General features: G+C 41.2%; 1 protein-coding gene and 1 non-coding gene across 2 annotated transcripts; both read left to right on the top strand.

Annotated features, from left to right (window-relative positions):
• The first annotated feature begins 232 nt into the window (after nucleotides 1-232).
• Nucleotides 233-5,937, top strand: RPL18A (ribosomal protein L18a). The gene is made up of 5 exons (XM_050924163.1): nucleotides 233-344; nucleotides 1,582-1,761; nucleotides 2,790-2,919; nucleotides 5,008-5,117; nucleotides 5,796-5,937. The coding sequence occupies exons 1-5, from the start codon at nucleotides 327-329 to the stop codon at nucleotides 5,886-5,888; spliced, it is 531 nt and encodes a 176-aa protein (XP_050780120.1). The 5' UTR covers nucleotides 233-326; the 3' UTR covers nucleotides 5,889-5,937.
• On the top strand, nucleotides 3,834-3,965 carry LOC127043362 (small nucleolar RNA SNORA68). The gene has a single exon (XR_007772223.1). It is a non-coding gene; the product is annotated as a small nucleolar RNA SNORA68 (small nucleolar RNA).
• Nucleotides 5,938-15,672: the final 9,735 nt, after the last annotated feature.

Below are 15,672 nucleotides of genomic sequence, written 5' to 3'. Positions count from 1 at the left end.
AATTCACTGCTGTTCATTACCAGGCTCATAGCTTAATACGTTAGAGGACATGCCATTACCGTAGGGACCATACACCGGGTCCGTAGTCTAGTTGGCCGCCACGCGCCGCCGGAGCATTACGTGTAGCAATGGCGGTCGCTAAAGAGGCCAATAGAAGCTTGTCTGAGCTTTGATTGACTGACTCCTACATCCAGTAGGAGTCTTTCTTGTAACCAATAGGCGTTTAGCATGATTACGAGGGCGTTACTTGCTGCGGGGGCGGGTGACGTGAGACTGGAGCACAAGCCCCTCTTCCTTTTCTGGGCGGCAGCGAGCGAGGCAGCACTATGAAGGCGTCGGGCACTGTAAGCTCTGGCGCTCTGGGCCTAGCGGGTTGCGGCTGGGCGGCCTCGGCCCGTTTTGCGGGTGGCGAGGGCTGGTAACTGGTACTCGGGCCGTTCTGGCGGGTCCTGCCCGTCTGGTTCGCCCCATCTTGTCCTCGGGAGAGAGCGGCCAACATGGCGGCCGCCAAGAGCGTGAGGTTGGGGAGCCCCCTTCGCTGGGGCCGGCCTCAGGCGCGGGGTTAGGAGAGCGGGGCTGGTTTCCTCTCCGCGCAGGCCGCGGGTGCCTCCAACGCTCCCCCTTCAGGTATCACAGACGCGGCCTTGCTCTGAGGCATGGTGGGAGCGCACGGCCTGGCCGGGCCAGGACCTAGGGAGCCGGGTCTCGAGGCCCCATAACCGCGGTTTTGTGGTTTGGACAAGTCTCACGAGAGGCTCTGACCCCGTTGTACAGGGCGCAAAGCCCGAAGGCCGCTGCTCTTCTTGCAGGGCCGCCCCAAGCTCTTCGGGTGCCCTACGCAGCTCCCGGGGCCCCCCGCCCTCAGGGTCTGGGAGGCAGGAGCCGCGAGTGTGTGTGTATGTGGGGGGTACTTTTGAGGCGCCACAGGCCCAGAGTGTCCCAGGGGATTAGCGGGGGGCCGAAAGCAGCCTGCCCCGCTCCCCTCGCCCCGGCCCCAGCCGCGTCGCTCGGGGGAGGGGACTCCCCCACGCACTCCGGCAGGAAGCGGAGCAGCCGCCTCCACTCCGCCAGCTCCCAGCCGCGGCGCTCCGCTTCCTGCCGCCGGTGAGTGGTTGTGTGTGGGGTGGGGGCACCTTTATCCAACTGTCCCCCGCGACGCGGCCTGGGCAAGGGAAGCGGAGCAACGCGGCCCCAGCCCGCTCCGCTTCCCGCCGCCGGTGAGTGCGGGGGCCGATCCTTTCCCCAGCCTCCCCGCACTCACCTGCGTATGCCTAAGGACGGCCCTGTATTCCTGAGTGATGCTCTCCGCGGGGAATAAGAGGAGCCTTGTCGCCTTTCAGGAGCCCAAGCGTTCGCGGAAGCCTGCCGTGATCCTGTAGGAGAGCCGGACTCGGCGGTAGTGTTTGTTATCCGTGGGACTCTCAGCTGTAGGCTGCTTGCCTCAACATTGCTGCCTGCAGTAGCTGTCGGCTTCCTACATCACTGCTCATGCGATCTCGTGCCTTGCTGTACAGCTAACACTGTCTTGCTTTCGCCTCTGAACATTGTAGGTTTTTTCATTTTTTTCTCTCTCGTTTATAGCTGAGGGAGTACAAAGTTGTTGGGCGATGCCTTCCTACTCCTAAATGTCCAACACCACCCCTCTATCGGATGCGTATCTTTGCTCCTAATCATGTTGTTGCCAAGTCCCGTTTCTGGTACTTTGTGTCTCAACTGAAGAAGATGAAGAAGTCTTCTGGAGAAATTGTGTACTGTGGACAGGTATGGTCTTAAAAAGAAAAAAAAGCACGTAGTCTTGGAAATTTCTGGGATTTTTAGATGTTTTTGTATATTGGAATGGAATTATTTATAAAAGACCTCATCATGTCACTGACAGTGAAACTAAACTTTTCACTTGTCACATTTTGTGTACCTGAAAATCAAACTTCTACTTTCCACAATGATTAGGAACCATGAATAATTTAGAAGTAAATGCATTAGATCAGCCTTGCAGAATCATGACAGATAATCCTTAGACATAATCTAGGCTACTGCTCAAGTGCTGGTCCCTACCCCACCTCCAAAAAATACAATAATAGAACTAATATTTTTTCCTATTTAGAAAATACTTGCTCTAAGTTCTGTTTTCAAAACTGGTTTAATTTTTAAGTAGTCAGCATCATAATTTTAAAACAGTTCCCTAGTTTACTTTGGTATATGTCACTTGAGATTCATCTAAACCTTCTAATTCGAATCTGTTTTATAATTCTATATCATCCCTGTTGCAAAGTCCATGATATTCAAGTGACATTTTCCTTTTGTAAAACATATTTTTGCCATTGGCATACTCAACTCTTACTCCTATTCCCTCAATTGGAATTTTAAAAAGTAACTGAAACAATTAGATTTAACCTGAGTTTTTAAAAAAAAAAAAAATCTAAGTTTTGGGGCTCACCTGATAATTGAGGCATAGTTTTCAAAAGTGACTAGAGAGCACAAGTCCTGCTGAAAGTAACAGGGACTTGTACTCCTAAATCACTCTGTTTCTGAAAAATCTGTCCATATCCCTTTGGAAAGAGGCTTACCTGGATAGAAAAATCTACTCACCTACCCTTTACCGTGATTGATGACAAAAAAAAAAAAGGGGGAGTGTGTGTACAAAAACGCCCAAGACAATAGAATTCTGCAATATGCTTCAACTAGAAGTTTAATGTGGTGTTCTCCCAAACTGTGTTAGTATTCAAAACACAGTGCATCAGTGAGATAGTGTCTTTATCTCTGGTTCTTTCTTCACTTTTTTATAACCTCAGGTATTTGAGAAGTCCCCTTTGCGGGTGAAAAACTTTGGTATCTGGCTACGCTATGATTCTCGTAGTGGAACCCACAACATGTACAGGGAATACAGGGACTTGACAACTGCTGGTGCTGTTACACAGTGCTGTAAGTAAATATTTGTTGGAACAGAGAATAATCTTTTAGCAGTGGTATGTGTAAGACCTCATGCAGCATCTGAGAAATTTAAATAGAGTGATACAGGAAAACCTTGGTGAAGGTGGTGACTGCATTCAAATAACAGTACAACTAGATGCTTTGAAAAGCAAATTAAAATGTTTGAAGCTGTTTAAACAACCGATTAACAGTGATTGCTGGAGAATTTCTTCCTAACCAGTATTTCTTATTCCCTTCAAGATCTTTTGAACATACCCTTCTGAAACTGTTTATGCTTAGTTTCTGCAAATTTTTTTTTTTAATTTTACTAAAATTAAAGGTGCTGTTTTGATTAGACAGTTGTGTAAAGTTCTAGTTTGGTGCTCTTCCAGTTCAAGTTATTTCTTGCATCATACTTGAGTGCTCAGTTTTTAAAAATAAAAATTTTTGGTTCCCCTCAGAAAATGATACTTTTGGAAGAATCACTAAGGCTCACCCTTCTTTTCTGCACAACACTTAATAGTATTTTGGACTTGATTACTTTTTTTAATGTTCTTGTTGAAATCTTACAAGCACCAAAGTGAGGAAATTCAGACATATTTCATTTGGCCACATGGAGCATATTAAGACTTTATCATCCATGCCATGTGGAAGATACCTTTGTGCTTTTTAACACAGTGAATTTTTGTGGGAGTGGAATTGCCTGAAATCTTTTGTATAGAAGATAATTGGTGTGTTGGCCAAAAACACCTCATAGCCTCTGTTTACAAAGGGTCACAAGTAGACCTTAATATCTGATAGACTATTGTGTTGAGATCTGGGGCTACCTTTTAACTCAGATTCCATGTGCAGTTACTATAATGGGTGATATTTTTTTCATCCTAAATATAACAATACTAGTGCATTTTAATTTGTGTTTAAAACACTTTGCACACAAAAACCCAAAGAATATTATTTTTAGTAATAGTGTTCTTGTCATGTGTGCAAATATCATATGTACCTTGTCGCCTTTCAAGAGCTGACATGCTTTTGAAAGTGAAACTGAAGGTCCAACATAAAACGTTCTGCATATTCTGTTAAATTAACTCATTATATAATAGTAAACTGCTATGTTTAAAACTTAATTTTATGTGTGTATTTTTGATACCTAATCTGGTTCAAGAAATATAGTTGAGAGCTTGTTCAGAATTCCTTGAATGTACATCTTACATCTGAGTTGTGAACTTCTGAAAGCTGAGGATTTATATGGAAATGTGTGTTTTGTCTTTGAGGGCATTGTAGTAGGCACAATAATACTGTGAGATAGCAATGTCTTTTGAAACTGATAATTAGCACTTGAGATCCTGATAGCCACAGAATTACTGAACAAAAAAGATAAACTGTACTTAATGTTGTGTATGTTGTTCATATGTGACGATAACCAAAATTTGGAACCCTTGCTTTGAGGTATAAAGATGGCCTCAGATTTCTTTGAGAATCTGTTTCAAATGTGAACCTTCAGGTCTATCAGTCCCTTGCATATTTCTTGCATTAATTGAGTACTTTGAACAATGCTAAAGTTGGTGACCTTTTAAAAAAAGGTAGAAACATAGCATTATACTTAAAGAATAACTCAGCCGTTTGAAAGCATGGAAATAGTTATTGTACCCAACTTACATCTTCCAGTATTCCATAATTTTAAGTGTAGCTCCTGATTGACTGACTGACTTCTTGCCCAAAAAATGTGGACTACACATGCAGAATTGTACTTTTTTTTTGAAGAATTTTGGTGTATGAGGGAGGTGTCAGCACCTCTGACTTATAATGAAAAGCTTCAATATAGACTGTTGCTCCTCTGTTAATAATCCTCCTGACTAGAATAACTGTGGAGAAAGTATAGGAAAAAATGTGTTACCAAGCTGCAGTTTCAATTATACTATGCAAGTCAGCTGTTAAATATAATATGCAAGAATAGTGAATTTCATAGTAAGGACCTCTGGTTAAGAAAACATGTTATATGTAAGCAATTGCAAACTGGGCAGGGGAGATGAAAAAATAAAAATATTGTGCATTGTGGTGTTTAAACTAAAAGAGAATGTTAACATCACCTTGATGTTACAGATCGTGATATGGGTGCCCGCCATCGTGCCCGTGCTCACTCTATTCAGATCATGAAGGTTGAGGAGATTGCTGCTAGCAAGTGCCGTAGACCTGCAGTCAAGCAATTCCATGTAAGTGAAACAAAGTAAAGCAATGGTTGATGGTGCTCATTGTAACACACAAGATGGGACAATCTGTCTTACCTAGAAGTTTGCACTAAGTTTACAGGATGTACTATGCTGATAAAAAATGTAGTGTTGCATTGCTATAGCATAGATGTATTGAGTCAAACTTGCATGTATGTTGTTGTAACTTGGAAGAATGGGTCCTTTAGTGCTAGAACTAGTTGAGTGAAACTACTGATTTCTTTCAGTACTCGCATGCTTTGAGTGAGCTGTCTTAAATACAAAAAGTACATCTAGTCTTACAGCTACTCTGAAACAACTATATTGAAATAAGCTGATCTTAACTTGCAGAAAAGACAGCTCTGTATATAAAGGTGTTAGAGTTATGTTGTTTATATTTGTATTATCCAGGACCTCATTGTGTGAGGTGCTGTAAAAGCGCAGAATAAAGACATTCCCTTCCCCAAAGAGCATAGAAACAGGAGCCTTCAGTTGTTTCTAGCTTCTAGTAATCCTGATTCATGGAAATGCTTGTTGCTCTGATCTCTAATACAGATTAGATATGAAGGTCAGAGGTTGAATTTTCTAATTCACTTATTTGTGACTTATTTTCCATAGTGTGTGTGTGACTTGAGATTATTGCAAGATCGATACAAATGAAAACTATCACTTTCTTCCTTACAGGATTCAAAAATCAAGTTCCCTCTGCCACACAGAGTTCTGCGTCGTCAGCACAAACCACGTTTCACCACCAAGAGACCAAATACATTCTTCTAAATGCAAGAACATTCTGTTTGCTCTGTTACAATAAAATTCTTATTGGAAAGCTCTTTGACTTTTTAATTTGCAAGACCTAGTTTTGAAGGAAATGCTGCTGAGAACACTTACTACTGCATGGGCAGCCATGGGAGGGAAGAAGTTTAAACTCCGAGAGGCTTGTTACTGTAGTTCTATGACAGTCTTGCATCTTAATTTTTCTTAATGTGTGAAAGCTGCATAAGTGTGAATATAGAGGCATGTATAGTTCATAGTTAAGGTTGCTTTAAGCTTTTCAGTCTAAGGGATTTTAACCCTGCTTTGTTATGCACTTGGTTAATGATTATTAGGTTTTATATACACTGCCACCTTCTTGCTCAGGGATGTGAAAAAACACCCCTCCCCCTCCTCCCCCCCCACACTACAAGTTTCAGTCCTGTAAAGTGGCAGTGTAGACAGTGCACCAGTGCTGGGAGCGCTCCTCGCTGGTGCTGTGACTACACAGCCACGTTGCTAGTGAACACGTGCCCTTAGTGTCAACATTTATTGTGCACATCAATGAAAACAATGTCAAAGTTTATAATAATTTTCAACAGACCCTCAGCCCTGGAGCTAACAGCCTTGCCTACTGATGGTTGCTTGCATATTGAACCTTTCCAATGTTCCATTTAATTTGTTCTAAATATAGCTACACTTTCAATATTTAAAACATAATCAGCAACTAAACTCAGCCACCCACATTTGCTTCTCACTACTTATATAATATTCTCTCTCCATAAATCCATTCTACTGTAGTTAAGAAATCCTACATTCCTTCTGTGTCTTCCTTCAACTGTCTCCTGAGGGGAGAAAAGTCTTCCAGTATGTCTGGAATTTCCACAAATATGGACCAAGTGGGGAAGAAAGAATTAGGAGTTGAGAGTCCCTCAAAGAGAACACTTTACAGCTTGTATGAATAAAGCATTAGTGCCCATATTGATTCCATGTACAAAAGGAAAGGGATGGTCTCTGGCTCTAGACCAAACTACTTGGACCTTTAAAGATAAAAGCTTGGACTTCTAATGTCAGCCAGAAAACACCAGGCAGCTGAGACAGTACTGATGTTAAGGGTGCTGAATTCTGGACTAGAGCACAGTAAACTAATGCATACCTGACAAAGGTCATGCTGCACAAAGGGAAAAAAGCTGCTACTTGCAGCCCAGGCTTTAGAAAGATGCTCAGTGACTAGTCTGATTTACAATTAGTGCCTGTCTTCCAACTGATGCTGTTTTACTTCTACTCACTTGTTCTGGGTGCTTTCTCTACATACTCATACAACCAGTTTTATCTGGATTAATCCTGTGCTCAATCTCATTTGTGCTGGGACATATGGTCTAATATTTAAGGATTAAAGTGTAAGATACAAAACTTATCTTTATAGAAAGTTTGTTTTGAAACAAAATGGAACCTGGTAATTGACCAGTTGGGGTTATCAACAATTGGGTCACAGTTGTTTATAAACTTCAGTCTCAACATGGGATATGCTACTGCAGCATCCTGGATCATGGTAACTACTTTGCATTATGTACAAATCCCCTTTCACACTAAGCAGAAGCTCAAACTGGGAAGTGTTAACTATGTAAAATAATTTGAAAATTGTGTACATCCTACATTAAACCAACTCACTGAAAATAACAGTATGTCATTCTGCCCTATTATGAGTAAACTATACCACATCAGCTAGAATTAGTCACTATATCAAAAAAGAAGACCTGAATACAGCTCCTAATTGAGCTACACTGGCCTGGACACTACAGGCATGTCAGTATAACTATGTTGCTATGGGATGTGGAAAATCTACACCGCTGAGTAATGCATTTATACTAACCTAACTCCTGGTGTAGACAGTGCTATGTTGACAGGAGGACTTCTGTTATCAGCATAGTTACTGCCTCTTGAGGAGATGGAGTACCTATGCCAATGGGAGAAGCTCTCCCATTGGCATAGGTAGCATCTTCACTAAGTGCTACAGTGGGGCAGCCTCAATGCTGTAACTGTAGACAAGTGGTCAGTACCACAGTGTCCTCTCTTCCCTTCCTCTAGGGATTGGTATATTTCTAGTGTTCCTGGACTGCACTGAATAGCTTTTAAAACATGATTCTTGCAGATCCACACTGATCAGTCATACAGAGAGTTGAATTGTCCCACCTCTGAACATTTGGGACATCTACTCCCAATTTACTTTATCATAATGAAGTCCTAGGGGACTTGCTGTTATGTTAGTATGGGTCTGAAAAATCAACAAACACTGCAGCAAGTTATATTACACTGGCAACAATTGTAAGTAATAAGTATTCACCGGCTGCAGATGTAGTGTAGTTGTTCCCAGATGGGTTCGAGAACTCCTGGGGGTTCATGAAATGTTACAGGGAGTTCTCGGGGGAAATTCCCTAATGGCAGACAGAGCTGGCCCTAGGGACCCTGGGCAGCACAGGGCCAGCAGCCTGGAGCTCCTGGACTTCCAACAGTGAAGCAGATCAAAGCAAGCAATCTATCACACTGAGGAGATTTAAACTTTAAGACTCCTTATAAGAAATGGAAAGGGAGGTGGATATTTTTTGCTGTTTTAAAAATTAAATAGGCAGCTAATAGTTTTTAAAATTATGAAGAACAAGTTTAAGCTTTGTTGTAACGTGTTGTTTGCCTAGACTGCTCAAGACTTGAAAGCTTGTGTAGGAGGAACGCTTTGAGTTGGCTTCTTAAATACCTTCATGCTGTTTCACATCTGGTGCTCCTTGATGAAATATATGAGCCTTGTCATATAACAGGTTTATTCAAAGTGATACAACCTATAAAAGTGAGATCTTGGAAGATGCTGCCATTTTCATAATGTAATAAAAATACTGTAATGATAAATAGCATGTAATAAGCATGTCATAAAAACAAATTTTATATTTCCAAGATCACTGCTTTTATAATTTATATTCAGGTAAAGGAGAAAATCTGTGGAAATATTCATTTTTAGGAGGGGGTTCGCGAGACTTGACATTCTAGTGAAAGGAGTTCACTGATTGTTAGGAACTACTGATGTAGTGGAACTTAGTGCCTCCCTATTTACAATTTATGTGATCAAATCCCTGAATGAGTCTTTAGGGAAAAGAGCAGCAGTGTATGCAATTGTTTTCTTAGCAGGAACACACTATAAATTGTTTCACTGAGGAATATTTTTAAAAGACCGGTTGATAGGGTACTTTTGTCAAAAATAGGAAAGGAATGAGGTGTATGTTTTCACCATACTTTAATGGACTCAACATGCTTACACACAAGTCCCATTTATTTCATGATTGTCAGACAATTTAATGTAACTTGATTTTTTAAACTCATATATGGTCAAATTCTGATCCCCTGGATCATGTTGAATAGCATATTATTGCACAAGTTGCGCAATGGGACTACTTGTAGGGTAAGATGCTACTCCATGTGTGCAAGGTGATCAGAATCTGGTCCATATTAACAAGAGTATAGGAAGATCTTCATGCAATTGAATGTTGAGAAATGAGCCATTAACATAACTTCATGTGATAGTGAATGCAAATACAATTTTTATATAAATTATTTATTACTTAGCTTATCATGTTTGCTTTAGCAGAGCAAAGAATAAGGACGCTTCTTTTTTTGTCACCCAAGATCCAGGAAAGCACCCATCAAGACACAGTGATTTTTACCTCAAGTGGAGAACTGTAGATTGATACATTAAATGTATTTATCAGATTTATGTGTTCACCTTCAGCATTTTAAATCATTAGGTGGCACTTAGAACATTTGATTTTATTCTAGTAATGTACATTTTGATATTTTTTTCTCTAGTATACTTCCTGTTATAGTGAACTAGGCTATGGTGTGATGTTTTATTCAAGTCCAAGACTACAGCTGTTTTCTTTGCTATGAAAGGCTGCATCTGGCTCAAGAGCCATGAATTGAGCAGTATTAGTCTAACTAGAACAAAACATGTATTTGATTTGCTTGACTAGTTTTTTTGGCTAGCCTCGATTAGGTTACCGGATTTATGGATGGGTAATCTGACATTTCCATCAGTAAATGAGGCATTAGTAAAGAACAGTGGTGTTGAAACATTTCCTGTCTAGACCACAAGATTTTTGAAAGCCACGATTATATTTTTAGATTCTTATTTGGTATAGTGAGAAAAAAATGAAGGGGGGATTTTCTAAAGAAATTAGGCACACAACTCCCTTTGAAATTTGGGTACCTAGATCCAGATCTTGAAGGTATTTAAACTCCTAACTTCCACTGATTTCAATGGAAATTAGGAGCCAAAATATCTTTGAGGACCTGGGCCTTAATTCCTATCTATACCTTTGCAAATCTTTCCTGCATATCCAAACTCTACTCTTAATGCATTAGTACATTCTCATCAGAATAGGTAAGAATTTATGGCTGCATCTTATTAACATCAATAAAATTTATATGCAGAAGTCTATGCAGCCTTAATGGATTCAAGCTCTTTAAAATACTCTGAAGATCTAGGTTGCTTATGCCACAGGGCTAAAACTTTAATATATTTTAAAATCATTACCATAGTCAGACTACTATTACCTGATAGCACTGATGATTCAAGTAAATTACGTGTATGAATATCCCTCTGTTGCTACTAGTTCAGATGCTCAAGTCTCTATTAGTATGAATATTGTATTTCTTTGTAAATCAATAGAATGCCTATTATGAATATTGGCTTCTGTGGTAATTGAGTAGAATTCAGCACCTTTGAAAACATAATTGTTAGAGTACTATATTATTAGCTTTGCAGAGTCTTGTAGAGCTAAGCCTTTTTACAAAAATTAGCTCCTCACATAAAAAAACTCTCACTGAACAGGCTACATTAGTGACAGCCTCTTTCTATTACTTCCCATAGTATGAGATTTGTGTAGTAATAGCTATGACCACAAGGAGATGCAAGGGAATAACAAAAATCCAGTTTATACACTTAGGCCCCAATCCTGTAAATACTTACGCATATAAGTAATGTTACATGTCTGAATAGTCTCAATTAATTAATTGGGACTATTTCCATGTGTAAAATTACTTGTGTTTGTGGGATCAGATTTTCAGAACTGCTTCTAAGCTCTCCAGAGCTGCAAGTGACGAGCACTTCTGAAAACTAGGTTCTGTAATATAAGTTACTTGAGCTTGAGGTTCTGCTCTTGGGGTTCTTGCAATCTATAATAGTGTGTGGTATCTGAACTGCCAGCTGCCTAAATACTTTGCAACAGGAGCAAACTAAACACAAACATCAATATAATTTAAGTACAGACTGAAACTGTCACACTTCACATACACAGGTACATATGATTTTTCAGAGAGCAAATTGCAATGTGACTATTTGAACTCCCTCTCTAGAACAATTTCATTTTACTCAAGAAAAATGATCCATATGGAACTACTGATTTGAAAGGTTCAGAATAACCTCACCTTAGAGTAAAAAAAAAACAAAAAAAACCAGTTAAAAATATTCCTCCGATAAAGTGGGAAAAGCAGATTTTTTTGTCACTACTTTAGAACACACAGAAACACAGGGCAGACTTTCAGCTAGAAACAGGCTACAAGATTACATCGTGATAAGAAGGAACTGAACAGCTACAAGAACCACATTTAATCACAACATAAAGAAGAAGGAGCAGCTAGGAGAGAGTTTTATAATTGCTTTACATACGTTGGCAGAATGTTGTAGGTCTGGGTCACTACACAATGCAGTAACTTGTGACAAATGTCTTGAGACTGGAAAATGCAGTTACCAGTGAGAATTCAAATTCTGCTGATTTAATTATAGTCAAAACAATAGATGAAGGACCATTTCAATACTAAATACCTGAAACATTTATTTCATGCCATGCATTATTTCTTACCCGTAAGCATTGTAATGATTCCAACAGACATTTGTGCCACAAATTACACTGAATCTGTATTGTTATAGTCAAATCATGCTAGTATCACAAACACTACAGCAATCTCATCCCATTGTTCCTCAAGATGAAAAGACAACAAGAAGTCAAGAACATGGTAAAATATTACTTGATTCTATTTGCATTGCCCATCTGTGCTCCTTCAGTCACTCATTGTCCTGTGCCAGATCTGGGATGAGAGAAGCTCCAGTTGGTGCTATTCTTCATAGTACAATTTTGAGGAATAAAAGGTATCCATTGTGACCTAGCTACCCCTTGGTGCAAACTGGCAGCAGGCACAGAGGGTCCGTATAATTTTACAGGTATCCCTTAGGTTGGATATCTGCATAATAGTTTAGCAAAGCATGGCATGTGAGGTCTCTGCCAAAAGCCACTGATTACTATAATCATTGCAAAATGTATGTACAGATCATAATTAAGAAGTTATTGATCTATACGGAAAATTATGCTTTTAAGGGCTTGGATTTAAGGCAGGTCACCAGGAGGTGACCGTAAGATAGAGGCACATTGATGGTTCATTACTGTGTGTCAGCAGCTCTTGTCAGGACTGACAGACTCACTACACTTAACACTCTGTTGTGATGTTATATATACCCAAAAGATGGCATGTAATATATAATTGGAAAACTAATACCTCACTGATCATTAATATTCTTGTATAATGTATATATGTGGTGTGTACACCAAAAGTTATGGATACGTGCTAAAATTATGTCCTTAAAACATGTTTGGCAAGCAATGCTAAAGCTCAGTCCCCATATACAATGAAATGTGTATTTTTCTGTCTGGTCATCAGGCAGAGACAATTAAGGTACCTTTACATAAAAGGTAAACAAAACCATCAACCTAGTGAGTGTGGGAGGCGGTCTGAACCTCAAATAATAAGCCAGGGGTAGGCAACCTATGGCACGGGTGCTGAAGGCGGCACGCGAGCTGATTTTCAGTGGCACTCACACTGCCTGGATCCTGGCCACCAGTCTGGGCAGCTCTGCATTTTAATTTAATTTTAAATGAAGCTTCTTAAACATTTTTAAAACCTTATTTACTTTACATACAACAATAGTTTGGTTATATTATAGACTTATAGAAAGAGACCTTCTAAAAACGTTAAAATGTATTATTGGCACGCGAGACCTTAAATCAGAGTGAATAAATGAAAATTCGGCACAGCACTTCTGAAAGGTTGCCGACCCCTGTAATAAGCAATCAAATCAACTGATTGTATATAAGTTTGCTGTATTATAAAAGTGTATGAAGCAGCATCTTCTTTGAAAGCTTGTGACATATTACATGATCAATATCATTGTGAAATTATATAGATATATATATCAAAACATTATACAAGGAATTATGGATACTTACTGATATTATGCTTTAAAGTTTGACCAAACAAAGGGTGAAACAGGTTTTCTCCCAGACAGGAGGGAAGGTAATATTGTGGAATCAAAACAATGGAAGCCCAATTTACATACAAATTGGTAGGGAGATGGAAAGTCCACAGGAAGGGAAGAACAGCATCCTGCCTCTTGAAACAGAGTCAATGAACTCTGAGAAATATAAGGGGAAAAGAGCCATTTTGGCATCTTTCACTTAGGAAGACAAGGGCAATCAGAGCCTTGTACTTCCATGGAAGAGCCTGACTGAGAGAAAGTCAGCCGTGGTTGCAAAGCAGAAAGATTGGTAAGTAACCTACCCTGAATAAAGACGATAGCTTGTTTAATTACATCTTAACCATCAGAAAGTATATTTTTAATTTTGTTTGCTTCTAACCATTTTGTCTTTATCCTTTGTACTTGAATTTACTTAAAACCCATCTCTTTTGAATAAATAAACTTGTTTTACTTATAATCTCAACCAGCCAGTCCCTATGTTTGAATTGAAGTTATTGTCGACTCCAGTTAAAGTAAGAAACTGTGCTTTTGTCTCTTTAAAGGGGCACTGACCCTTATTATTTCTCCAAGTGTGCTAGGAGAGGGCTAGACACTTCAGGGCAGATGGTTTGGGGGAAATTTGGGACTGAGAGTCTGTTGGGGACACCCTGCAAGTAGCAAACAAGACTGAAGGAGAGCAGGATGGGGCTGTTGCATTGTAGGCAGGCTGCTTGGGTCAGAGTCCTGAACTAGGGCTGCACAGCACACAGCCACTCAGGGAATTGCATATTTGGCTGCTCGCTATTGGTGTCTGGACTGTGAGCCACAAAAGCAGAACATTTAAGGCTCCAGGGTTACAAGGACACAAGAACGGCCATATTGGGTCAGACCAATGGTCCATCTAGCCCAGTGGTTCTCAAACTTTTGTACTGGTGACCCCTTTCACATAGCAAGCTTCTGAGTGTGCCCCCCCTTATAAATTAAAAACACTTTTTTATATATTTAACACCATTATAAATGCTGGAGGCAAAGCGGGTTTGGAGTGGAGGCTAACAGCTTGTGACCCCCCCGTGTAATAACCTCATGACCCCCTGAGGGATTCCAACCCCCAGTTTGAGAACCTCTGATCTAGACCAATATCCTGTCTTCTTACAGTGGCAAATGCCAGGTGCTTCAAAGGAAATGAACAGAATGGAGCAATTATCAAGTGACCCTCCCCTGTTATCCAGTCCCAGCATCTGGCAGTCAGAGGCTTAGGAACACGCAGAGAATGGTGTTGCATCCCTGACCATCTCAGCTAATAACAATTGATGTGCCTATCTTCCATGAATATATCTAATTCTTTTCTCAACCCAGAGATCCCTGGGGACCCCAGCCCACTCCCACCCCTGGTAGCCCCTCCCCAAACTCCATACCCCATGTACCCCGTGCCTCTGCCTTTCCCTCCCCTTCACCTCCCCTCACACCTCCATCCTCTGCCAGCCTCCCTGTACAGCCATGGGGGGGGGGTGGCATGGCCACAGTGTGGCCAGAGGAGCCAGCCAAGGGGGTGAGGGCATGGCGTGGCTGGAGGAGCTAGGGGGCGTAGCTAGAGGAGGAGCCAATGGGGTGTGTGCCTTTTTTATATTTGCTTGCTCTCCCTGCTGTTAGAACCTGGCTACGCCACTGGGCAGGGGTGTTTGGTTTTCTGCACTCAGCAAGTTGGCAGCCCTACTAGTTTTTTCCCAGTACTGGCCATCAGACAAACAAGCCAAAAAGACTGTGTGGCATGAAACTGGATGAGTGGCTCCCTAGGGTACAGCAAGTCAGAGCAGACGATCCAGTGGTCCTTTCTGGCCTGACACCCCTATAGGACCCAGCTCCCTTTCTATGTGTAAGCAGAGTCAGGATGAGCTCTACCCTGACATCTGGTGGAAAGAATTTCAGAGAGTGTATTTGCATAGGCATGCCTACCCCATCCCATGCTGCCGAGCTGTGGGACTGCTTTGTGACAGAAATGACTCAACCTCAGTTGAGTGGTACTTGCTAGACAAGGGGCATGGGTTCCAAAACCCAGTAAATTGAGAGAGGCTGGGGACAGGTATCTGTGTCTGGTGGTGCAGTCTCCTTGTGGAGCCAGAAGCACCAGTTCCACCCGCTCCTCTCTCCACTGTGGAATGTCAGAGTTGATTTTTTTATTCCCTCAAGAATCTAAATACAGGTTAAGAAGCTGAACTCACTTTGGGCTAATGGTGCACTAGCACTGGGGCTCCCCTGCTAAGAGCTGAGATCACTAAGAGTTGAAATCACTATAGAGCTGAAATTAGTGAGCTGAGAGCACTGAGTACTGTGCTAACTAGTGGGGAAGCCTGAAGCTATACTGTGGAACAGAGCAGCTGGCGGAGTGGATCAGTTGTGGGGACTGCTGGAGCGGATCACGGGACAGCTGGTGGCAGCGGAGCGGCTGGCAGAGCGGAGTAGCTGTGGGACGGGTGGAGC

The sequence above is a fragment of the Gopherus flavomarginatus genome, chromosome 1 (assembly GCF_025201925.1).
Source record: "Gopherus flavomarginatus isolate rGopFla2 chromosome 1, rGopFla2.mat.asm, whole genome shotgun sequence".
Lineage (NCBI taxonomy): Eukaryota > Metazoa > Chordata > Testudines > Testudinidae > Gopherus > Gopherus flavomarginatus.
The sequence above is the reverse complement of the archived record's forward strand: the minus strand, read 5'-3'. Positions and strand labels throughout refer to the sequence as shown.

Excerpts from the sequence above, each read along its gene's own strand:
- RPL18A (XM_050924163.1), top strand. Across the intron at positions 1,762-2,789 it reads AAATTGTGTACTGTGGACAG|GTATTTGAGAAGTCCCCTTT; the intron begins GTATGGTCTTAA and ends TTATAACCTCAG. Across the intron at positions 5,118-5,795 it reads CTGCAGTCAAGCAATTCCAT|GATTCAAAAATCAAGTTCCC; the intron begins GTAAGTGAAACA and ends TCTTCCTTACAG.